The sequence below is a fragment of the Cebidichthys violaceus genome, unplaced genomic scaffold (genome assembly GCF_023349555.1).
Source record: "Cebidichthys violaceus isolate CVI_PGR_0920_01 unplaced genomic scaffold, fCebVio1.0.p SCAF_22, whole genome shotgun sequence".
NCBI classification, from domain to species: Eukaryota; Metazoa; Chordata; class Actinopteri; order Perciformes; family Stichaeidae; genus Cebidichthys; species Cebidichthys violaceus.
Window position 1 is genome coordinate 899,131 of NW_027176395.1, and position 26,177 is coordinate 925,307.

General features: G+C 39.8%; 2 protein-coding genes across 2 annotated transcripts; both read right to left on the bottom strand.

Annotated features, from left to right (window-relative positions):
- Positions 1–317: 317 nt before the first annotated feature.
- LOC137877580 (gastrula zinc finger protein XlCGF57.1-like) lies at positions 318–6,531 on the bottom strand. The gene is made up of 2 exons (XM_068717559.1): positions 5,937–6,531; positions 318–2,622 (listed from the first exon to the last, which is right to left on the bottom strand). The coding sequence occupies exons 1-2, from the start codon at positions 6,127–6,129 to the stop codon at positions 1,379–1,381; spliced, it is 1,437 nt and encodes a 478-aa protein (XP_068573660.1). The 5' UTR covers positions 6,130–6,531; the 3' UTR covers positions 318–1,378.
- A 3,819-nt stretch (positions 6,532–10,350) lies between these two features.
- Positions 10,351–25,861, bottom strand: LOC137877938 (zinc finger protein 845-like). Its single transcript, XM_068718127.1, has 7 exons — positions 25,643–25,861; positions 21,585–22,761; positions 21,435–21,450; positions 19,810–20,038; positions 16,723–17,545; positions 14,393–14,604; positions 10,351–12,559 (listed from the first exon to the last, which is right to left on the bottom strand). Exons 1-7 carry the CDS (start codon positions 25,713–25,715, stop codon positions 11,112–11,114), a joined length of 3,978 nt encoding a protein of 1,325 aa, XP_068574228.1. The 5' UTR covers positions 25,716–25,861; the 3' UTR covers positions 10,351–11,111.
- Between the last annotated feature and the right edge of the window lie 316 nt (positions 25,862–26,177).

Here is a 26,177-nt window from a genome sequence, read left to right on the forward strand (position 1 = left end):
TCTTTTCTACTTTTACTTCTTTCACTTCTCACTCTGACTGATGTCTGAATTTTGTTATAATTTCTACCCTTATTGTCATTATTCCAAATTTATTGCCAAGATGTAATAATTCTTCGCTGTATTACTGATTTTGCTTCTGACCTCCCAAAACAAATTTCTAAAATATCATTTTTGTTAAATGCTCTTTTGGCAAGTTTATCTTTAACCTCATTTCCCTCTATTCCAACATGAGCCGGTGCCCAACAGAGATGTACATCTATTCCTAAATGTTGTGAGTTCAGTAATGACGTATAAACTTCAGTTAAAAGATCCTGTTTTCCAACATTTATTTATTCATTCAAGACAAAATATCACCAATGAATTGCCTTCTCATCATTTTCTGCCCCTCTGCTCCCTCAGCAATGCAAAACAGCAACGTGTGATTTAATTCCTTTTCTTCAAATACACACAGACACATTATTTTGACATTACAGTTTGTTTTTGGGTCAGGATGCACCTTAATAGATAAGGGACATTAAAATGAACAGAAAAACCTAAATAATAACAACAGCTATCCTCAAAACCATGAAAAACAACATACAAGAGGACAAACAGGGGCCTGTGACACGAAGCAGGATTTGGGGTTAGCGAGGTAACTTTAGGGTTAACTCAGTACATGGATCGTCAATGAATATTACATAACCACACAGTTTAAACTGACAAATGCAAAAAAAAGACAACTGGCAATAAATCTCACACCGTGTGAATTTCACATCGCTGGAGTCTCAGCTGAAAGAATAAGAATACATCAAAGTAAAACATTAACTTAATGAAATACACGTGTTATTATAGTCAGATCTATCGCGTTATAGATGAAGCACTGATATTATAAATCGGAGAATTTACAGAATGACAGTAATTTCTTGCCAGCTGTCCTTCCTGCATTTGTCAGTTTAAACTGCGTTACTTTCAGCCTGAATTATGTTCACGTTCTTGATGTTGGTCTCAAAGTGCACCAGACTGATGCATTTAACTTCCAGGTGAGCGTGTCCCCGGCCCCCTCTAGAAAACCAACACTAACTAGAAACACTAATTAGACAATAAAAACTCAACTAGTCTACTGGATCAAACTAAAGACAGTAATCTGAACGTGGACTCAATAAGCGATGCTCTCAAATTGAAAGAACACGCTCTTGGATAAAGATAGGATGAAAGCTCCATCATTCCTCCCCTGTGTGATGTGCCATGTGGTGTGTCAAATTTACATTTTGTATAAAACCGTTATCACAAACAGAAACACTGAAGGCGGTTGTCTCTTCTATGATTAATCATGTGTAACTTCAGAGGTGACTTGTGCTGAAAGCTTTTATCACAAAAAACTTTACTGCAACCAGAACAGCTAAAAGGGATTATTTCTTGTGTGAGTTTCCATGTGTACCTTTAGAGCTGCGTTGCGAATAAATCTATTACCGCAAACTAAGCAACTGAAAGGTTTCTCCCCTGTGTGGATTCTCATGTGTTCCTGAAAAGATTGTTTCAGTGCAAAAGATTTCTTACAAACTGAGCAGCTGTAAGGTTTCTCTCCTGTGTGGATTCTCATGTGTTTCTTTATATTTTCACTCTGTGCAAAAGACTTATTACAGACTGAGCAGCTGTAAGGTTTTTCTCCCGTGTGGATTCTCATGTGTTTCTGAAAGGATTGTTTCAGTGCAAAAGATTTCTTGCAAACTGAGCAGCTGAAAGGTTTCTCTCCTGTGTGGATTCTCATGTGTCTCTGAAAGTTTTGTTTCTGTGCAAAAGATTTCTTGCAAACTGAGCAGCTGAAAGGTTTCTCTCCTGTGTGGATCATCATGTGTTCCTGAAAAGATTGTTTCAGTGCAAAAGACTTCTTACAAACTGAGCAGCTGAAAGGTTTCTCTCCTGTGTGGATTCTCATGTGTTTCTTTATATCTTCACTCCGTGCAAAAGACTTATTACAGACTGAGCAGCTGTAAGGTTTTTCTCCTGTGTGGGTTCTCATGTGTCTCTTCAATTTATCACCTCTAGCAAAATTTTTCTCACAAACTGAGCAGCTGAAAGGTTTCTCTCCTGTGTGGATTTTCATGTGTTTCTTCAGATTTCCACTGGTGCTAAATGTTTTCTCACACTCATAACATCTAAATAGTTTCTCTCCAGCACTACATCTTGAATCACTGACAAGGACTTCATCAGGTTTCACAGAGTTTAAACCTGACTGAGGTTCTCTGGTCTCCTTCCAATCATTACTGGCATCAGTGTCAGAAGAGTCTCCAGTCTTGTAATCAATATCTGGTTCTGGATGGATATCTGGATCTGAGTTCCTGTCTGCCTCTGGTCCTCCACAGTCCTCTCCATCAGCTTCTGTTTCCATCTGTTCAGTTTGTCTTTGATGAAGCTCTGAGGACTGAGCTTCCTCTTCATCATCTTCATTCTTCACAGGAGTGAATGAGAACTTGACATCAGCCTCCTCCAGCCCTTGAAGCTGCTCTCCCTCCTGACTGGTCCAGAGTTCCTCCTGTTCCTCTTTAATGTGTGGGGGCTCTGGGTCCTCCTGGTCCAGACTGGAGCTCCACTCCTGCTGCTCAGGAGGAACCTCTTCTTTAACCACCAACAGCTGCTGGACATCTGCAGGAAAACAGTAAACACACACAGAGACGTTACAAAGAAATATTAGTATTGAGCTAATAGTCTCCTGTAGATACACTTGTTTTCCTGCCATCATTCCCTCTTACACTCCCTGTGCACAGCTACCAAACAGACATGCCGACACACATTGTAAAGACACAACGCACCAGCAGCAATGAGGTCATCAATAGTTTTCATGGCAAAAAAGTGTGGTACTACCCAACATTGTTAAATATTCAAAGAACCTGCATCCTGCATAAAATCCGGCTGAGATGTGATCATGTGGGCAGTTATAGTTGACTAATGTACGTAAACCTGCCACCGTAGAAACAGTGGACAGAACCTTCAGAAGCAGCCACAACGTAACCGTGGACGTGCATCATAGCTGCGCTCCGTTTCTGAACCAATAGCTGATCCCAGGGTGGTCCCTGTTATTATTGATATATTTTAATAATCCTATTGATGTTAATAATTTTATGATTATCAATAATTACATTTTCATACTTGCCAGTAACCAAACCCGCTCCTGCCATATCTGAACACATGTATATCTACATAGGTCTGTTTGTGTCACGATAACAAGGTCTATGTTGTATGATTCTTTAATTCATTCTATCATTGATCAGGTTGTATTCAGTGATTTATATCCAACCGTTTGGTACCGTTCTGCAGCTGAGATAGTCCAGATTTCAAATATGGAAGAATTAAATAGACTATGTAAGTAACTAGTATTAATTCTGTAAATTAAGGTTAAATGAAATAATCAAGACAGTTGTCATGATGGGAGTGGTTTGGTGCTCCCGCCATACGCTGCACCCCCTTTCTCAAGAAAATAAAAGAAGGAAAAGTCAAATCTCTTCTCTCCTCTTCTACTCTGGACTTTGACACTGAAGGTTGATCTCTGCGATGGACCAACGTGCTGAAGATTTGTTCCAGCAACTATTGAGAAACAGAAACTGTTAACGAGGCCATAATGACCCCTGCAGCTACAAAGAGGGCTGATAAGATGATTCAGCATCCCGCTGAGAAAGAGAGAGAGAGATGAGACGAGATGAGACGAGGTTACCAAAGAAACCCGAAATTAACTGCCATAGAGTGAGAGATGGAAAAATGAGATTCAGACGAACAACTATCATCCAACGAGGTCCAAGAAGCAGAGATGTCCACAGAAGAACATCCGCCACTTCGTACCGCTTTACTTCCCATCTGAACCGTCAGGTGAAACGGTACACTTTACATATGCAAATGAGTTTGATGTTTCTAGGCCAAATAAATGATATGATTATAAATTATGTTTCTAGGCCAGAATACTGGTATTGGTGCATCCCTGCATTAGAACACAGGTAAAGCTATCAATGTGGTCTGATGTGATGAAATGTTTAAACACAATATGTGGAACAAAAGACATTACTATGTATTATATTATCTGGTTCCAGTGTATCAATGGAACCAGATAATATAATATTTGAATCAACTCTTATGTGACCATGAACATATGAATACTTTTAGAATTCAAGAAGCTGCAAAATCCAACTGTGGTCAAGTAAGCAGACACATAAATTTTAGTGCACCTATATGCTGAAATTCATGGTAAACGCATTCAAACGGCACAGATCAGGAGCGAGCGAGCAAAAGTACGTGCTGTTTTTTTGTTGTTTTTATTCTAATTTGTGAACTAGAAAATGTTTGATGTTCATAATTGTATAAATTGAACGTTCTAAAACCTTTCACTTGTAAAATAAAATTGTTTCATTTTTACTATGGTTGGAGTCATGGATGTCCTGATTTACTTATTTAATATACAAATGTTGGATGTTTACTTTGAAAAACCTACTCATTGTTACAGTAACAGATTGTTTTTTTAAAGGGTTGTAGTCAGACTCGTCTTGAATACATATGCATCAGTCATTGTCCGGAATTATTAGTTTTTATAACATTTCAAATATTAAGAAATTACTTGTTTCTCAGTACAAATGTAGGACTTTGACTTTGTAAAATATTTTGATTTGTGCAGTACCATTGTCTGATTCTCTGTATAAGTGTCGTCAGAGATGTCCTGGAATTATTGAGGAAAGTATTTTTATAGCACCTCAAATATTCAGTTATTAGATTTTTCTTGGAACAAATGTAGGACATTTATTTTAGAAAAAAACTTTAGAAATTACTGCAGTAAAAATGTTTCATTTTCTGTGTATGTGTACTCTGAGATTTCTTCAACATATATACATTAGTCATTGTGTGGAATTATTGAGAAAAGTATTTCTATATCACCTCAAATATTCAGAAATTAGCTTTTTGAACGTTCAAATATAGGACATTTACTTTGAAAGATCTTATAATTTGTACAGTAAAAATATTAGATTTTCACAATGGGAGGAGTCAGAGATGTCCTGAACATAAATGTATGAGTCATTGTCTGGAATTATTGAGAAAAGACGTTTTATAGCACCTCAAATATTTAGTTATTAGATATTTCTCAGTACAAATGTAGGACTTTTACTTTCAAATATCTCTTAATTTGTACAGTAAAAACATTTGATTTTTAGAATGGGTGGAGTGAACGATGTCAAATCAAAGAATAATAAGAATATGGGGTGACCGTGGCTAAGCGGAGAGCAGGGCCACATTTCAATCAGAGGGTCGGCGGTTTGATCCCTAGCTCCTGCTCTGCTAGTCTCATGTCAATGTGTCCTTGAGCAAGACACTTTTGCTCAAAATTGCTCCCGTAGTTGCGTATACGGTGTGTAGATAGATACTGAATTGTAAGTCGCTTTGGATAAAAGCGTCTGCTAAATGACTGTAATGTAATGTAAAGACATGTCACGGACAATTCAGGTGTATTTTCCCTTTAACTCACGAGATGCAGGAAACATGTTTTATACTTGTATGAATATAATTAATTTAATCGTATTTCCATATATGCAATGTGTATATAAACTTATATAAAATATAATCTTATTTTGAAAACCAGATATTCGTCAGAAAACAGGATGTTGTCTCTCGTGAATCCGCTAACTTTGCAAAGTCCTTCACTCGCTCCCGATCTGTACGTTTACCGTGAATTTCAGCATATAGGCGCACTCAAATTTAAGTGTCTGCTGACCGCAGTCAAAATCCACGTGGTGTTAACAAAGAGAACAAACTTGTACTTTAAGTTGAAATATATTCTGTCATCTAGAAGCTGAGAGAACAGATCAGAAGAAGAAGAAAAAGATTCATTGAATCAACCGAGTCTCACTCCAAACTACATTAAAGTTATCAGCCGGAGCATGAACAGAGTTTGAGAACTGAGAGAAGAAATAAAGAGAACCCACGTGCTCTTTGTATCCGGACTTCAGGGTTGAAAACAGCGTCCAGTAGTTTCTGTTGTCGCTCGTTCTGCTCTTTAGAACGAGAGAGTTCCTCCTCGTGCTCTGCTATCGTTCTTTCAAACAGACCAAATATCTCTTCAGCAGCCGCAGTTAGTCGCTGGTTGACTAAACATCTCAGTATTTGGACTTTAGACATTTTCACTAAACTACAGAAACTTTTCCTCCAGACAAACTAACCGTTAAAAACGGTTTGCTCACTCTAACCAGCGCTGTGTTACTGGGTTACGTTCGGGTCCGTCTACTTCCTGCTAGCATGCTAACTTCATTAGCTCCGTAGGACACCAGGAAACAATCCACCCGCGACAGAAACGTTTCCTCCAGACAAACTCCGTTAAAAACACCGTTTACTCTCATTAAACTCTGACTAGCGCTGTGTTGATAACTTCCGTCCCCGTCCGTCTGTTTCCAGCTAGCATGCTAAGCTAACTTCAATAGCTTCGTAGTTGTAGTCTACCGGGAGATGAGTCGTCGTCTTCTTCTTCTTCTTCTTCTTCTTCTTCTTCTTCTTCTTCTTCTTCTTCTTCTTCTTCTTCTTCTTCTTCTTCTTCTTTTTCTTTTTCTTCTTTTTCTTCTTCTTCTTCTTCTTCTTCTTCTTCTTCTTCTTCTTCTTCTTCTTCGTCTTTAAGTTTAATGGCGGACTACAAACCAACGTTTAAGGTTGCCGCCACCTATTGGACCGGAGTGTGTAACAACATGACATTATGACATTTATTTAAACACAATAATAATGTTATTTATAAATAAAATAATTAATATAATAAACTTCATATAAAAGTTATATTGTGGATATTAAAGTCGTTCCATTCATAAATTAAATGAAGCCCTTTTAAGATGAACTTCTTTGTCCCCTATCTCTAACAGTCCTTTGATGCTCCACTCCCTTCCTAAATCTATCACTCTGCCCTTCAGTCTTTCTCTTTCCACACTGAACTTCCTCCACTCTATCAGCACATGTTCAACACTTTCTTTACAGTTTCATATCTCACATTTATCCCACTGTCTCTTTCATGATGTATAAGGTGTCATTGAGTCCTGTATGTCCGAACCTTAATCTACTGAAAGTAACATCTTCTTTTCTACTTTTACTTCTATCACTTCTCACTCTGACTGACGTCTGAATTTTGTTATAATTTCTACCCTTATTGTCATTATTCCAAATTTATTGCCAAGATGTAATATTTCTTCGCTGTATTACTGATTTTGCTTCTGACCTCCCAAAACAAATTTCTAAAATATAATTTTTGTTTAATGCTCTTTTGGCAAGTTTATCTTTAACCTCATTTCCCTCTATTCCAACATGAGCCGGTGCCCAACAGAGATGTACATCTATTACTAAATGTTGTGAGTTCAGTAATGACGTATAAACTTCAGTTAAAATATCCTGTTTTCCAACATTTATTTATTCAAGACAAAATATCACCAATGAATTGCCTTCTCATCATTTTCTGCCCCTCTGCTCCCTCAGCAATGCAAAACAGCAACGTGTGATTTAATTCCTTTTCTTCAAATACACACAGACACATTATTTTGACATTACAGTTTGTTTTTGGGTCAGGATGCACCTTAATAGACAAGGGACATTAAAATGAACAGGAAAACCTAAATAATAACAACAGCTATCCTCAAAACCATGAAAAACAACATATAAGAGGACAAACAGCGACACCTGGTGGGTAAAGTTAAAAGGTGCGTTGGACTGGGTGACTAAACAGAAAAATTAAATTATAATATTACACAAAGGAAAACACATACTTGCAGAAGTCAATGCATGAGCACATTAATTGCCTTCTGGTATTTTTCTGCAATTCTGTATCCAAACATGCAAAATAACTTTACACAAGAAGATGTTTACATCAGCAAAACTTTTATTTTAATGGCAAAAACAACACTATAAAGCTGGGTAATGTAATAATATTAACAGTAAGAAATGTGTCTTAAATGATACACCCTTACAATAAATCACCTTAACGTGGTTTAGGGCCGTGCTTTTTGGGTTAAAAGCACCCGTACCGTAAACCTACAAATAGACGAGCATTACATTTTAAGCGCCGGCTGACGTGACCGCGGATGACGGCTCACGTGACTGCAGTTAACTCGGCTCTGAATAAAAATACCTGGTAGGTTAATGACCTATAGACAATACAAAACATTCAATTAAACTGACCTGAATACTTGAAGAAAGAAACCTCGAACTCCACCATGACCTCCTATTAGTCCCAAAGGATAATTTCATACTCCGCCATTTTCAGACGGAAGACATACCGAGACGGACTGTTTTGCGTTAAAAAAAGACCCGTGAAAACGAAACAAAAGAACTATTTAAACATCAACATACCGTTTGTCTTTTCCATATTTACACCCTTGTATATGTATTTAATGTTCAACACTATGATATTATACTGTACATCCCAAAGTATTTTATTCTTTGCACAGAAGACAGACTACATTTTTTGATTCCAAGTATAAATGAACTGAAACTAAATTTCGTTATAAGAGCCAGGATGAATAAAACAAACAGAACTCCAAAACATCTCTCGATAGACAGTAAACACACACAACTCTCACTTTGATGTACTGTTTCTTTATTCAAGTTTATGTTTATTGGTTGTTGACCCTGGCTTCTGTTTTTTTCCCCAGTATTTTTTTTTTCATTTTGGATATATATATATATATATATATATTATATTCATTTAATTAAAAACACTGTTGCCTGACAGTTTAGAGTCATTGTTTATAGAAAACTATCTCTGATAGAGTAGATGTTTGCAAATGGCCACTGTTAATATACAATCACCACAGAGCTGTGGGACGAAACGTGGCAATGTGAGCTGACCTTTTTGTGCGACATAATGAAGTATCTCACTGCGCTGAACCCCCAGCTTCAGGGACGGGGACGTGTGATCACAGACCTGTGTGATCACAGACCTGTGTGATGCAGTGAGAGCTTTCCAAGCCAAGCTGCGCCTGTGGGAGACTCAGATGCAGAAAGGAAACTTGGGTCACTTTGCGTGTTGCCGAACACTGACAAACCGTGTCTCCACCACTGTGTTCCCGACCGCTCATTTTGCTGATAAACTGGGCGCACTTGGCACAGAGTTCACTCAGCGATTTGTCGACTTTGTAGCTCAGAAATTTGAATTTGAACTGCTCAGCAATCCGTTTGCAGTTGACGTGGAAAGAGCACCTGTGCACATCCAAATGGAGCTGATAGACCTCCAGCATAATGACGCACTCAAGGCAAAGTATGACTCTGTGGGCGCTGCACGGTTTCCTAGCATCATTCCCGAAACGATGCCTTAACTCCGCCTACATGCTGCTCTGCATGTTTAGAAGCACATACCTGTGAGAGCAACTTTTCTCTGTGATGAAGATGAACAAAAACCCACACAGGAGTTGTCTCGCTGATGCACACCTTCACTCCATCTTGCGGGTTTCCACAGCACAGAACTTAACCCCAGACATTAATGAACTGGCAGCCAAAAAAAATGCCAAACATCTGGCTCTGGTACATATGCATAAAAGAATGTAGCCTATTTCTTTTGCGCTTTCTCCAATGTCCTTTCTATCCTGTTTATTAAATGTTGACCCTATTTGGCCCTCAACGTAGTACCAATTTTTAATTTTGGCCCTCTGTGATTAAGTTGGACACCCCTGCTCTAGACCTATTAGTTCCTAGCCTCTAGCAAGCACCCTCTTACAAACTGTGTGAACCCACAGGAATTCAACCCGACATCCCTGATTAGTTATTCTTCTGGTTGACTGGAGGACTTCATGCAGTATATGGGGCGACTGTTGTAGAGCAGGGTCGAATCAGAGGATCAGCGGTTCGATCCCCGGCTCTACTAGTCCATGACAATGTGTCCTCGATGCCAACAGTTTATGAATGTTCTATGAATGTTAGTTAGTCCTGATGGGCAGGCGGCACCTTGCATGGTAGCCCCTGCTATCAAAGCTCAACACAAGTACAGTCCATTTACAGACCATTTATCTTGATGGCTGTTTGAATGAAAAGACCTCGACCTCAGATTCTCTAAGAATGTCATTGTCTACCTGACCAAAGTGATCCCTCTGACTCCTCCCACTCTCCCAGACCACCTGCAACACTTCTTTTGCAGGTTGGGAATCATTGTGTCCCTGTAAATTAGCCCAGTAGTTTGCCATCAGTTGCTTTCTCCTTAAATCCAGCGGCGTGTCTCCCATTTCTACCTGCAGGGCAGGTTCTGTGGGTAACCTACAAAATAAAAGCCCCAAAATTAAAGAATATATAGAAATGTAATTAGTTCCTGCAGTCTATAAATTATTCCCATCTTTTTCATATGTAATGGGTGTGGGTTGAACATGGAAAAAGACAACTCAATGGATTGTTTTCCAACATTTATTTACTTCTGCAGAAGACAAAATTCAACCCATTAACTGCCTTCTGATCTGTTTCTGCACCTCTGCTCCCTCAGCAATAACTAAATGTCAATGTGTGATTTCACTCTTGTTTTTTTAGATACGTTCTTTTGATATTACAGTATGTACTAAGCTCAGGATGTATATTACTAGACAAGGGATCTTAAAACTACCAGGAACACATCTAACCAAAATCCTAACAACACATTTCCTCAAAACCATTAAAAACAATACATACAAGAGGAAAAACAGCAACACCTGGTGGGTAAAGTTAAAAGGTGCGTTGGACTGGGTGACTAAACAGAGAAAACAGAAACTATAATATTACACAAAGGAAAACACATACTTGCAGAAGTCAATGCATGAACACATTAATTGCCTTCTAGTATTTTTCTGCAATTCTGTATCCAAACATGCAAAATAACTTTACACAAGAAGATGTTTACATCAGCAAATTTTAACAGTAAAAACAACACTATAAAGCTGGGTAAAGTTATGATATCAACAGTAACCAACATGTCTTAAATGTTACACCCTTCCATTATATCACCTTAACGTGGTTTAGGGCCGTGTGTGTGACCCTGTGACCCTGGGAGCTGTGTTCTCAGACCAAGAATTCACTGACCATCTGCCAGAAAAGGGTTGTGGCAGTAGGCCTGAAAAAAGGGAAACCGGGGCACCTTTCTGGAGACAGACCAGGGAGTGGAGCTAGCAAAACTTTCTTCACTTACTGCAGCTGAAAGGTTTCTCTCCTGTGTGGATCATCATGTGTTCCTGAAATGTTTGTCTCCGTACAAAAGATTTCTTGCAAAATGAGCAGCTGAAAAGATTCTCTCCTGTGTGGATTTTCATGTGTTCCTGAAGCATTTGTCTCCGTGCAAAAGATTTCTTGCAAACTGAGCAGCTATAAGGTTTCTCTCCTGTGTGGATTCTCATGTGTTCCTGAAACGTTTGCTTCCGTGGAAAAGATTTCTTGCAAACTGAGCAGCTGAAAGGTTTCTCTCCTGTGTGGATTTTCATGTGTACATTTAAAACCCGTTTCTGTGCAAAAGATTTCTTGCAAACTGAGCAGCTGAAAGGTTTCTCTTCAGCGTGGATTCTCATGTGCGACTGTAAATTTGAACACTGGTAAAAATATTTCTTGCAAACTGAGCAGCTGAAAGGTTTCTCTCCTGTGTGGCTTCTGATGTGTTCCTGTAAAGCATTTTTGTGTGCAAAAGATTTCTTGCAAACTGAGCAGCTGAAAGGTTTCTCTCCTGTGTGGCTTCTGATGTGTTTCTGCATAGCATTTTTGTGTGCAAAAGATTTCTTGCAAACTGAACAGCTGAAAGGTTTCTCTCCTGTGTGGATTCTCATGTGTCCCTGTAAAGCATATTTTTGTTTAAAAGTTCTCTTGCAAACTGAGCAGCTGAAAGGTTTCTCTCCTGTGTGGATTCTCATGTGTGTCTGTAAATTTGAAAACTGGTTAAAAGATTTCTTGCAAACTGAGCAGCTGAAAGGTTTCTCTCCTGTGTGGATTCTCATGTGTGTCTTTAAATGTGAACAAGAGCTAAAAGATTTCTTACAAACTGAGCAGCTGAAAGGTTTCTCACCAGCACTGCATCTTGAATCACTGACAAGGACTTCATCAGGTTTCACAGAGTTTAAACCTGACTGAGGTTCTCTGGTCTCCTTCCAACCATTACTGATGACAGTGTCAGAAGAGTCTTCAGTCTTCTCATCAGTATCTGGTTCTGGATGTCTATCTGGATCTAAGTTCCTGTCTGGTTCTGGTCCTCCACAGTCCTCTCCATCAGCTTCTGTTTCCATCTGTTCAGTTTGTCTTTGATGAAGCTCTGAGGACTGAGCTTCCTCTTCATCATCCTCACTCTTCACAAGAGTGAATGAGAACTTGACATCAGCCTCCTCCAGACCTTGAAGCTGCTCTCCCTCCTGACTGGTCCAGAGTTCCTCCTGCTCCTCTTTAATGTGTGGGGACTCTGGGTCCTCCCGTTTCTCTTTAATGTGTGGGGGCTCTGGACCCTCCTGTTCCTCTTTAATGTGTGGGGGCTCTGGACCCTCCTGTTCCTCTTTAATGTGTGGGGGCTCTGGGTCCTCCTGTTCCAGACTGGAGTTCCACTCCTGCTGCTCAGGTGGAACCTCTTCTTTAACCACCAACAGCTGCTGGACGTCTGCAGGAATACAATAAACACACACATGGTATCGTAGAGCTCTGGGTGAACACAGACGGATACAGTATTTGTTTCCTGATTCAACGTCAGTGATGACAGGGGGAGCATCCCAGCGCTGATAGGCTATCGCGCTGCAGCGCCCACCCTAAATGCTCTCATTGGCTGAGATGCGTGATGATGCCCATCCCAAGCCAATCCTGATTAACATCCCGCCCCTCCTGTGACCCATGGTCTGTCTGTATGTGTATTCAGAGCCAGTGAGCAACGGACTTCCAAAATAATATAATTTTTTTTAAAAACTGCGCGAAAATAAAACGTAAATTTGCCCAGCACTAATTAAAAGTAGGGATGGGTATCGTTTAGGTTTTTTCCGATACCGGTGCTAAAACAATACTGGTGCCTAAACGGTGCCTGAACCGATACTTTAAAAAAACAAACACACAAAACGACGATTGACGACATTAAAGAAAGGCTTTTTTTATTGCCAAGGCAATTTGTTTTCTTCAAATTGAACAATATATGAACTGTTTGAAGTATACTATAAATATAAATAAATACAAAACACTTGGCTTCAAACTACAGCTTCAAACTTTTTAACTTCAAACTAAGAACAATATATTAACTGTTAACAACAGTTTACAGTATACTTAAATAAATATAAATAAACTTCAGCAATTCTTTTGCAGAAATATGAGCATATTTGCCTTGGCACCGAAATGAAGCACCGAACATATTTCAGTCGGCTCAGGCACCAAAAGGAAGCACCGGTTTTCGGTACCCAAACCTAATTAAAAGACAGCAAATTCTTGTAAACTCAGTTATTATCGGCTGAGTCGCAAAAAAACGACTCAGTACTTTGATTTCAGCGATATCTGTTATTGTATTGACATTTTAGATTTATGTCCGGTAAGAAATTACTACATCTATATAGACTGTCTGAAGTAAACATTACTGTTGCTGCTCTAGAAACTGTTTAGAAATATTATTCAGTTCTCATCTTTATTCTTTTTAAATGAATATAATTTTTTTTATATAGCGATTCCTTAGTTATGAAAAAGAGATGTTCATGTTTGCAAATTTAGTCAGAACTATTATGAGCCATAACAATGTCATGTGTTTTTGTAATTGAAAGTTATCCTTATCAGTGTTTCCCCTACCATTATATTAGGGGGTCACTCCGCCCCCCCCCCCCCCCCCCCCCCCCCCCCTTGAAGGTTGAGTTAAGTTTGTTTAATTTTCGAAATAGCGCCAGACCACAACAGAAGTGATTTACGGTTCCCTTTCCTATAGAACAGGTCCACACCGTGTTCTTTTAATAAACAAACTAAATAGCCTTAGTTATTTATCTTATCAACACGGCATGTCATTTCTGTCTCTACATGGTCGCGTGTTTACAATTCTCCTCTGCTCTCTGTTTCGCGCACGGCAGAGTTCCGTTCCGTCCGTCCGCACGCACGCGCACACACACACACACACACACACACACACACACACACACACACACACACACACACACACACACACACACCAGCGGACGGAGAGCACGCATCAGAAAATATGTCGTGTCAACCAGCTGAAAGCAGACAACAATGTGCGTCTGCACCCATGTGGTGAAGATGGCAACACTCGCTCTCCTGCGAGTAGCAGCGAGCTACTCCGGGTCCAGGTACAGAAAAGAGCCGATGGATACATTACATACATGCATAAATAAATATCAAAAGGCTCTGGAAATGTTCTCCCAGAAGCCTAGAAAGATACACTGCACTGACAAAATTGTGTATAGTTGTCATAAAAAGAAATGTTGTGATGTTTAGTTTAGTTAGTAGAACCCACGTGCTCTTTGTATCCGGACTTCAGGGTTGAAAACAGCGTCCAGTAGTTTCTGTTGTCGCTCGTTCTGCTCTTTAGAACGAGAGAGTTCCTCCTCGTGCTCTGCTATCGTTCTTTCAAACAGACCAAATATCTCTTCAGCAGCCGCAGTTAGTCGCTGGTTGACTAAACATCTCAGCATTTGGACTTTAGACATTTTCACTGAACCACAGAAACTTTTCCTCCAGACAAACTAACCGTTAAAAACGGTTTTCTCACTCTAACCTGCGCTGTGTTACTGGGTTACGTTCGGGTCCGTCTACTTCCTGCTAGCATGCTAACTTCATTAGCTCCGTAGGACACCAGGAAACAATCCACCAGCGACAGAAACGTTTCCTCCAGACAAACTCCGTTAAAAACACCGTTTACTCTCATTAAACTCTGACTAGCGCTGTGTTGATAACTTCCGTCCCCGTCCGTCTGTTTCCAGCTAGCATGCTAAGCTAACTTCAATAGCTTTGTAGTCTACCGGGAGATGAGTCTTCTTCTTCTTCTTCTTCTTCTTCTTCTTCTTCTTCTTCTTCTTCTTCTTCTTCTTTCAGTATAATGGCGGACTACAAACCAACGTTTAAGGTGCATGCCGCCACCTACTGGACCGGAGTGTGTAACAACATGACATTATGACAGTTATTTAAACACAATAATAATGTTATTTATAAATAAAATAGGGGAAAAAAATTATAATAATCTTCATATATAAGTTATATTGTGGATATTAAAGTCGTTCCATTCATAAATTAAATGAAGCCCTTTTAAGATGAACTTGTTTGTCCCCTATCTCTAACAGTCCTTTGATGCTCCACTCCCTTCCTAAATCTATCACTCTGCCCTTCAGTCTTTCTCTTTCCACACTGAACTTCCTCCACTCTATCAGCACATGTTCAACACTTTCTTTACAGTTTCATATCTCACATTTATCCCACTGTCTCTTTCATGATGTATAAGGTGTCATTGAGTCCTGTATGTCCGAACCTTAATCTACTGAAAGTAACGTCTTCTTTTCTACTTTTACTTCTATCACTTCTCACTCTGACTGACGTCTGAATTTTGTTATAATTTCTACCCTTATAGTCATTATTAAAAATGTCCTGCCAAGATGTAATAATTCTTTGTTGTATTACTGATTTTGCTTCTGACCTCCCAAAACAAATTTCTAAAATATCATTTTTGTTAAATGCTCTTTTGGCAAGTTTATCTTTAACCTCATTTCCCTCTATTCCAACATGAGCCGGTGCCCAACAGAGATGTACATCTATTCCTAAATGTTGTGAGTTCAGTAATGACCTATAAACTTCAGTTAAAAGATCCTGTTTTCCAACATTTATTTATTTAAGACAAAATATCACCAATGAATTGCCTTCTCATCATTTTCTGCCCCTCTGCTCCCTCAGCAATGCAAAACATCAACGTGTGATTTAATTCCTTTTCTTCAAATACACACAGACACATTATTTTGACATTACAGTTTGTTCTCGGGTCAGGATGCACCTTAATAGATAAGGGACATTAAAATGAACAGGAAAACCTAAATAATAACAACAGCTATCCTCAAAACCATGAAAAACAACATACAAGAGGACAAACAGGGGCCTGTGACACGAAGCAGGATTTGGGGTTAGCGAGGTAACTTTAGGGTTAACTCAGTACATGGATCGTCAATGAATATTACATAACCACACAGTTTAAACTGACAAATGCAAAAAAAAGACAACTGGCAATACATCTCAGACTGTGTGAATTTGTAAATTACCAGATTTATGACATTTTATTTGCCCAAAAGTCTGTTTCACATCGCTGGACTCTCAGCTGAAAGAATAAGAATACATGTACAAGTAAAACATTAACTCAACGGAATACACGTGTTATTATATGTTCTTGATGTTGGTCTCAAAGTGCACCAGAGTGATGCCATTTACTTTAAAATGTACAACATTTAACTTCCAGGTGAGCGTGTCCCCGGCCCCCTCTAGAAAACCAACACTAACTAGAAACACTAACTAGACAATAAAAACTCAACTAGTCTACTGGATCAAACTAAAGACAGTAATCTGAACGTGGACTCAATAAGCAATGCTCTCAAATTGAAAGAACACGCTCTTGGATAAAGATAGGATGAAAGCTCCATCATTCCTCCCCAGTGTGATGTGTCAAATTTACATTTTGTATAAAACCGTTCTCACAAACAGAAACACTGAAGGCGGTTGTCTCTTCTATGATTAATCATGTGTAACTTCAGAGGTGACTTGTGCTGAAAGCTTTTATCACAAAGAAAACTTTACTGCAACCAGAACAGCTAAAAGGGATTATTTCTTGTGTGAGTTTTCATGTGTACCTTTAGAGCTGCGTTGAGCATAAATCTATTACCGCAAACTGAGCAGCTGAAAGGTTTCTCCCCTGTGTGGATTCTCATGTGTGTCTGTAAATTTGAACTCTGGTTAAAAGATTTCTTGCAAAATGAGCAGCTGAAAGGTTTCTCTCCTGTGTGGATTCTCATATGCTCCTGTAACGCCTGTTTACGTGTAAAAGATTTCTTGCAAACGAAGCAGCTGAAAGGTTTCTCTCCTGTGTGGATTCTCATGTGTGTCTTCAGATTTCCACTGGTGCCAAATGTTTTCTCACACTCAGAGAATCTAAATAGTTTCTCTCCAGCACTACATCTTGAATCACTGACAAGGACTTCATCAGGTTTCACATAGTTTAAACCTGACTGAGGTTCTCTGGTCTCCTTCCAATCAACACTGATGACAGCGTCAGAAGAGTCTCCAGTCTTGTCATCAGTATCTGGTCTTTGATGTCTATCTGGATCCAAGTTTCTGTCTGGTTCTGGTCCTCCACAGTCCTCTCCATCAGCTTCTGTTACCATCTGTTCAGTTTGTCTTTGATGAAGCTGTGAGAACTGAGCTTCCTCTTCATCATCTTCACTCTTCACAGGAGTGAATGAGAACTTGACATCAGCCTCCTCCAGCCCTTGAAGCTGCTCTCCCTCCTGACTGGTCCAGAGTTCCTCCTGCTCCTCTTTAATGTGTGGGGGCTCTGGGTCCTGCTGGTCCAGACTGGAGCTCCACTCCTGCTGCTCAGGAGGAACCTCTTCTTTAACCAGCAACAGCTGCTGGACATCTGCAGGAAAACAGTAAACACACACAGAGACGTGACAAAGAAATACTAGTATTGAGCAAACAGTCTCCTGTAGATACACTTGTTTTCCTGCCATCATTCCCTCTTACACTCCCTGTGCACAGTTACCAAACAGACATGCCGACACACATTGTAAAGACACAACGCACCAGCAGCAATGAGGTCATCAATAGTTTACATGGTAAGAAAGTGTGGTACTACCCAACATTGTTAAGTATTCAAAGAACCTGCATCAAGTCCGGCTGAGATGTGATCATGTGGGCCGTTATAGTTGACTAATGTACGTAAACCTGCCACCGTAGAAACAGTGGACAGAACCTTCAGAAGCAGCCACAACGTAACCGTGGACGTGCATCATAGCTGCGCTCCGTTTCTGAACCAATAGCTGATCCCAGGGTGGTCCCTGTTATTATTGATATATTTTAATAATCCTATTTAATTGCAAGCTTCCAATCTATACACACACCTCTGCATTAGCAACCCAGCTGAGATGAAGGTACAGGCACCTTAACCCTCTCTCATTACTTCAGGGCCCTTGGGAGCAACTTGGGACTGGAAGTACACTGGCTGTGGTCATTACAGTGAATACCTTTATCCAGGCCCAGCTCCACTCACAGCTCAGCCCTGCGCTACACAAACAGTCGCCACATTTATGCCTCTAACTCTGTGTTCTGTAGCTCAATGCTAACACACACCGTAGCTCAAAAGATTGCCAGTAACCTGAGGATTACAGGGATATGACTCATATTCTGCTGCGACACAGCATCGCTGAGTTATGAGCTATCAGACACCAGCAATGCCAAACTCAATATTGATTTACATCATAAACAGCACCTTACTTGTTGATGTTTTGCAGCAAAAGGAGAAATATTTCTATTCAGTTTCATTGTCCATGTGCTCACCGGACACTCCTCTGTCTGAATAGAGAGGTCTAGTCTCTCTCTGTGACTGCTAGCTAAAGGGGGCGGGTTATACGTTTCAGCAAATCGGATTTTAGATATTTGACAATCCGGTAGTTTTTTTGATTCTGACTGGCTAACAATTCTGTCAATCAAAGCCACGAGAGGTGCTTTCAATAGTATGGACTCTGACGCGTCAAAGGAGGGTTCATTGACTCAAATCGATCAATCATAGGCTAGTAAGGTCCTGGAAGAGAGATACAAACTGGAATTCAGACAATAAAATCCCACATAAACAGGCTCAGATAGGATCCAGGCTCTCAAAAATGATGCCAAACTGCTGTATTTGGATAGATTGAACACTATTAATGTTAAAAGAAGTGAAATATATAATTATATAGTATATGAAAATACAATGGAACAGCTGGAACAAAATTACATTTTGGTTGACCTAGCCTGACCTCTGTACTAAAACCTCTAACTTTTTTGTGCTTCACTTTATCAAAGTAAAAATTTGCCCAGAGACTGTTCATATACTGTGCTATGATCTAAGAGAGTTTAAACCTTGAAGCTACATCATTCTTAAAAATAAATATCCTGAAAGTGCTTTTTCTTTTTAGACAAAAATTGTAATTTTCAATTTGTGCTGTGTGCCATCGTAACTTACTGTTAACCGGTAACATATATACTGATAATTACACATCTGAACAAATCTCACAAGTGTTCCCTTTATTATAACACCAAAAGTATTAAACTAGACCTTGTAGTTGCAAAAATATACTCATCTTAGTATGGCTATGCGATTTTCGAGCAGAGGCCTAAAAATAGACCTAGGTTCCAAGAGGTAGCTCTTTGACCACATCATCTTATCAATATCTGGGCCTCATTTTTCGTGGTCATAAAAGTTATTATGACCACGAACTCGCCTCATTCTACTTTGAAAATTTGAATCGTTGCCCAGCACTAGTTTATACACAATATATGGAACAAAAGACATTACTATGTATTATATTATCTGGTTCCAAAGTATCAATGGAAGCAGATAATATAATAATTGAATCAACTCTTGTTATGTGACCATGAACATATGAACCATTTTAGAATTCAACAAGCTGCAAAATCCACGTGGTGTTATCAAGGACAACAAACCTGTACTTTAAGTTTAAATAGATTATGTCATATAGAAGCTGAGAGAACAGATCAGAAGAAGAAGAAGAAGAAGAAGAAGAAGAAGAAGAAGAAACAGATTCATTGAATCAACCGAGTCTCACTCCAAACTACATTAAAGTTATCAGCCGGAGCATGAACAGAGTTTGAGAACTGAGAGAAGAAATAAAGTGAACCGACGTGCTCTTTGTATCCGGACTTCAGGGTTGAAAACAGCGTCCAGTAGTTTCTGTTGTCGCTCGTTCTGCTCTTTAGAACGAGAGAGTTCCTCCTCGTACTCTGCTATCGTTCTTTCAAACAGACCAAATATCTCTTCAGCAGCCGCAGTTAGTCGCTGGTTGACTAAACATCTCAGTATTTGGACTTTAGACATTTTCACTAAACTACAGAAACTTTTCCTCCAGACAAACTAACCGTTAAAAACGGTTTGCTCACTCTAACCCGCGCTGTGTTACTGGGTTACGTTCGGGTCCGTCTACTTCCTGCTAGCATGCTAACTTCATTAGCTCCGTAGGACACCAGGAAACAATCCACCAGCGACAGAAACGTTTCCTCCAGACAAACTCCGTTAAAAACACCGTTTACTCTCATTAAACTCTGACTAGCGCTGTGTTGATAACTTCCGTCCCCGTCCGTCTGTTTCCAGCTAGCATGCTAAGCTAACTTCAATAGCTTTGTAGTCTACCGGGAAATGAGTCTTCTTCTTCTTCTTCTTCTTCTTCTTCTTCTTCTTTCAGTATAATGGCGGACTACAAACCAATATTTAAGGTGCATGCTGCCACCTACTGGACCGGAGTGTATAACAACATGACATTATGACAGTTATTTAAACACAATAATAATGTTATTTATAAATTAAATTGAATAATAAAAAAATATATATATATATATATATATATATAATAAAAACTTCATAAATAAGTTATATTCTGGATATTAAACTTGTTGCATTCAAAACATTAAATAGATAGATACTTTATTAATCTCGCAAGGGGAAATTTGTTCACTACAGCAGCATTATGATACAGGTAAGCAATCAAAGTAACAGAGTAAAAAATTAAAAATACACAATATATACAATGAAATAGAATAATATTAAATGAACTAACCAAACAATAGTGCAAATATTTAACCAAACAACAGTGTAGCGGTGTTATAGTCGTGTGATTGATTTGTCCTGAGATGATTTATTTTCTAAAGTCTTATTGCAGTGGGCAGGAATGTTCTCCTGTATCTGTATTTTACTCGCCTGTGGTGGAAAAAATACGATGTTAAAAGTAAAAGTCCTGCACTTAAAATCTTACTCAAGTAAAAGTACAACAGTATAAACATCAAAATATACTTCAAGTACCAAAAGTAAAAGTCTTGCACAATAGCCCATTTCTGCATAATTTGTATCATATTACTAGATTATAATTATTAATGTATTTGTGTGTTCATCATATTAATGTTGCAGCTGCTGAAGATGGAACACATGTTATTACTTTATATACTGCTGGGTAGTTTAACCTATAATAATAGGATAATAATACACAAGAAGATGTTTACATCAGCAAAACTTATATTTTAATGGTAAAAACAACACTATAAAGCTGGGTAACGTTATGATATCAACAGTAAGCAATGTGTCTTAAATGTTACACCCTTCCAATAAATCACCTTAACATGGTTTAGGGCCGTGTGTGTGACCCTGTGACCCTGGGAGCTGTGTTCTCAGACCAAGAATTCACTGACCATCTGCCAGAAAAGAGTTGTGGAAGCTGGGCTGAAAAAAGGGAAACCGGGCCCCCTTTCTGGAGCCAGACCTGGGAGTGGCGCTTGCTGGTGAGGGTCTGGTTTCCGGGACATGAGACATATGGTTCAACCAGGAACAACCCGAAAAATCTACCTTGAGCTGCCGCCCTATGGGCCCACCGCTCAAAGGGATATGTGGAGGGGTGATTGAGTGAAAGGGCTAAAGGGGATTCTTTCCTGTGTGAGTTTTCATGTGTACCTTTACATCTGTGTTGCGCATAAATCTTTTACCACAAACTGAGCAGCTGAAATGTTTCTCTCCTGTGTGGATTCTCATGTGTATCTGTAAAACCTGTTTGTGTGCAAAAGATTTCTTACAAACTGAGCAGCTGAAAGGTTTCTCTCCTGTGTGGACTTTCATGTGTCTCTTCAGATCTCCATTTCGAGCAAAACTTTCCTCACATACTGTGCAGCTAAAAGGTTTCTCTCCTGTGTGAATTCTCATGTGTATCTGTAAAACATGTTTGTGTGCAAAAGATTTCTTACAAACTGAGCAGCTGAAAGGTTTCTCTCCTGTGTGGACTTTCATGTGTCTCTTCAGATCTCCATTTCGAGGAAATCTTTCCCCACATACTGTGCAGCTAAAGGGTTTCTCTCCTGTGTGGATTGTCATGTGTGTCTGTAAAACATGTTTCTGTGCAAAAGATTTCTTGCAAACTGAGCAGCTGAAAGGTTTCTCTCCTGTGTGGATTCTCATGTGTTTCTTCAGATTTCCTCTCTTTCCATATGTTTTCTCACACTCAGAGCATCTAAAACGTTTCTCACCAGCACTACATCTTGAATCACTGACAAGGACTTCATCAGGTTTCACAGAGTTTAAACCTGACTGAGGTTCTCTGGTCTCCTTCCAATCAACACTGTCATCAGTGTCAGAAGAGTCTCCAAACTTGATATCAGCCTCCTCCAGCCCTTGAAGCTCCTGACTGGTCCAGAGTTCCTCCTGTTCCTCTTTAATGTGTGGGGGCTCTGGGTCCTCCTGTTCCTCTTTAATGTGTGGGGACTCTTGGTCCTCCGGTTCCTCTTTAATGTGTGGGGGCTCTGGGTCCTCCTGTTCCTCTTTAATGTGTGGGGGCTCTGGGTCCTCCTGTTCCTCTTTAATGTGTGGGGGCTCTGGGTCCTCCTGTTCCTCTTTAATGTGTGGGGGCTCTGGGTCCTCCTGTTCCTCTTTAGTGTGTGGGGGCTCTGGGTCCTCCTGTTCCTCTTTAATGTGTGGGGACTCTGGGTCCTCCGGTTCCTCTTTAATGTGTGGGGGCTCTGGGTCCTGCTGGTCCAGACTGGAGCTCCACTCCTGCTGCTCAGGAGGAACCTCTTCTTTAACCACCAACAGCTGCTGGACATCTGCAGGAAAACAGTAAACACACACAGAGACGTTACAAAGGAATACTAGTATTGGGCAAACAGTCTCCTGTAGATACACTTGTTTTCCTGCCATCATTCCCTCTTACACTCCCTGTGCACAGTTACCAAACAGACATGCCGACACACATTGTAAAGACACAACGCACCAGCAGCAATGAGGTCATCAATAGTTTACGTGGTGAAAAAGTGTGGTACTACCCAACATTGTTTAGTATTCAAAGAACCTGCATCCTGCATACAGTCCGACTGAGATGTGATCATGTGGGCCGTTATAGTTGACTAATGTACGTAAACCTGCCACCGTAGAAACAGTGGACAGAACCTTCAGAAGCAGCCACAACGTAACCGTGGACGTGCATCATAGCTGCGCTCCGTTTCTGAACCAATAGCGCTCCACCTTGGTAGTCAGCCGTAGAGAACATCCATGTGAAGATGATGAAACTGAAATGTGACAATAACAACAACGACACAATCTGAACTAATAAACTTCATCTAGAGACTGCTCTCAGGAACCTAGAGGGCACCCCCCTCCTACACACACACACACACACACACACACACACACACACAAAGTTATTGAATAGTTTTTCAAGTAAAAAAATCTTCTACACTATACAAAAGCACATTTTTCTATAATAACTGTTGAAGTATAACTACATGTTGGGCGTATTCTTTGATGTGCCAGAGCATTCTAGGTAGCCTACAAGTACGTCAGCATTAACGTGCGCTGTGATTGGTCAGTGGGCTAGCGTCACTGTTGTGAAACTTAAGGAAGCTAGCAGAACTTAGTAGTAAGAGTTCAAATGAAAGATATGTAAGAAGTTATGACATTGACATGACATTTTAAGCGTTTTGCTTGGTGTAAATTCTTTTTAACTACGCTTTGTTTTTTTTAACACTCAATGGCTGAAGGAGGAGAAACGGATTTGGGGGCGGAGTTACTGGCTACGCCTTTCTGGAGAAGGACATTTCAGGGAGAAATGGACACCGTAAGAAAGGGTCGGCCAACCCCACAGCTAGCAGCCCTGACCCAGCCAGGAAAAGGATTCGTACGAACGGTATTTCTGGCTGACAGCGTCAGAGAAGCGTTGCACGTTTTATGGCTGGGAATGCGTTTCATTTGCAACTGAGCGTCTTTGTGTTTGGAGCTACGCTACGCTAACCTGAGGTGGTTAACCAAGGCAGCAACACGATCTACAACTCACCGAACACGTTCGCAGGAGGACCTCTGGCAGGAACTGGACCGCACCGATGTTCCGTACAACCGAGTCAAACTCTATGTTGTTCTGTTTTACATCTGCAGTAGCGTTACTACTGTGTTAACTTGTCTATGGTGTCGTTTTTATGATATGGTTAATATTGTTCCCTCTGATGTGAATCATATTTGAATGGTGTTCTTGAGTGTGCGGCGGAATACGTGTTGTAGCGCTGCAGTGTTGCTGGATTGATTTGTTGCTTTGCTGTCATATAAATATATGTGTACTTGTGAGTTTGTTCTCGTCATTGTGTTAATTACATTGATTTTGACTATATGCATTGTCCGCTAATGACGAAGCATCCGGTCATGCGCGGGGTTATGGTCCGGACATGTGATTCTGTTTGGGGTTTTGTTTTCTTTTACAAAGCAGGATATGGTCTGGAGAATTGGGGATTGTGTGCTGCTGTTGTTTTCCTGCTAAGCTAGTTTAGCGTCGCCTCCCAGAACACACGCGCTGTACCAGAGTACTATGTTGTGGTTCCGGAGTGGGCGTGTCAGACAGCATGTTGCCTGTCGGGTGGTTGCCAGGTTGAGGGCAGTCCACCGAAAACAATATATTTCCCACAATTTAAGCTTGTGCATTTTCCAAATGCACTAGTATTATTCAAACGTATCGGTCGGTTCGTAAACCTCGTACCGAGGGTGATTAGTACTAATGTAATAGGGTTAATTAAAAAATGTGAAAGAGTTTTTATCTTACATAACTGATAATTTGTATAAACATGCGACAGAGTTCATGATTTGGTCAAACATGTTACAAAGGTAGTGGTTAGTACAAACGAGACATGATTTGAAGATATGACAGTTAATGATTTCCTAAAAAATGGTAGAAGTAATAATTTGAACAAAAATACAACAGGTGTGATTTTGAACAAATTGCTACAAATGTGCTTATTCATACAAAACTGTCAGAGAAGTGAGACCTCTGACTTTCACATGTTGAAACAGATTAAGAGAAATAAATGTTTCATGTTTAAATAGATCTGCGTTTCCTACCATCATTGTTGTGGAAATCATTGTTAATGATTATTGTGAGGAATAATTAACATTGACATGTTATATGTTCTTCACATATATTATTATTAAAAGGTGATCTGTGCAACTTTGTTATTCAGGAAGTTTGTATCAAAAGTACGAAGGGCTACTTGAGCCCTTCGTACTATTCAGTAGCCTTGAAGTAGCTCTGTTTCAAAAAGGTTGATGACCCCTGACCCCTCTCAGGAACCTATAGGTCAAGGTTGGACCCCACACACACACACACACACACACACACACACACACACACACACACACACACACACACACACACACACACACACACACACACACACACTTGTTTGTTGCTTGCTTGTAATTGTTGATGTATATTATTGATTTATGATCATACCCTTTAATTTTCTCAAAAAAATCCACATGGCGTTATCAAAGAGAACAAACTTGTACTTTAAGTTTAAATATTTTCTGTCATCTAGAAGCTGAGAGAACAGATCAGAAGAAAAAGATTCATTGAATCAACCGAGTCTCACTCCAAACTACATTAAAGTTATCAGCCGGAGCATGAACAGAGTTTGAGAACTGAGAGAAGAAATAAAGAGAACCCACGCGCTTCTATCCGGACTTCCGGGTTGAAAACAGCGTCCAGTAGTTTCTGTTGTCGCTCGTGGACTTTAGACATTTTCACTAAACTACAGAAACTTTTCCTCCAGACAAACTCCGTTAAAAACACCGTTTACTCTCATTAAACTCTGACTAGCGCTGTGTTGATAACTTCCGTCCCCGTCGGTCTGTTTCCAGCTAGCATGCTAAGCTAACGTCAATAGCTTTGAAGTCTACCGGGAAATGAGTCGTCTTCTTCTTCTTCTTCTTTTTTTACTTCTTCTTCTTTCAGTTTAATGGCGGACTACAAACCAACGTTTATGGTGCATGCCGTCACCTACTGGACCGGAGTGTGTAACATTGTGACTTTATGACAGTTATCGTTTAAACACAATAATAATGTTATTTATAAATAAAATAAAATAATACAAAAAATGAAACCTTCATAAAGAAGTTATATTCTGGATATTGAACCCGTTCCATTCAAAAAATTAAATAGATACTTTATTAATCCCACAACAGGAAATGTGTTCGCTACAGC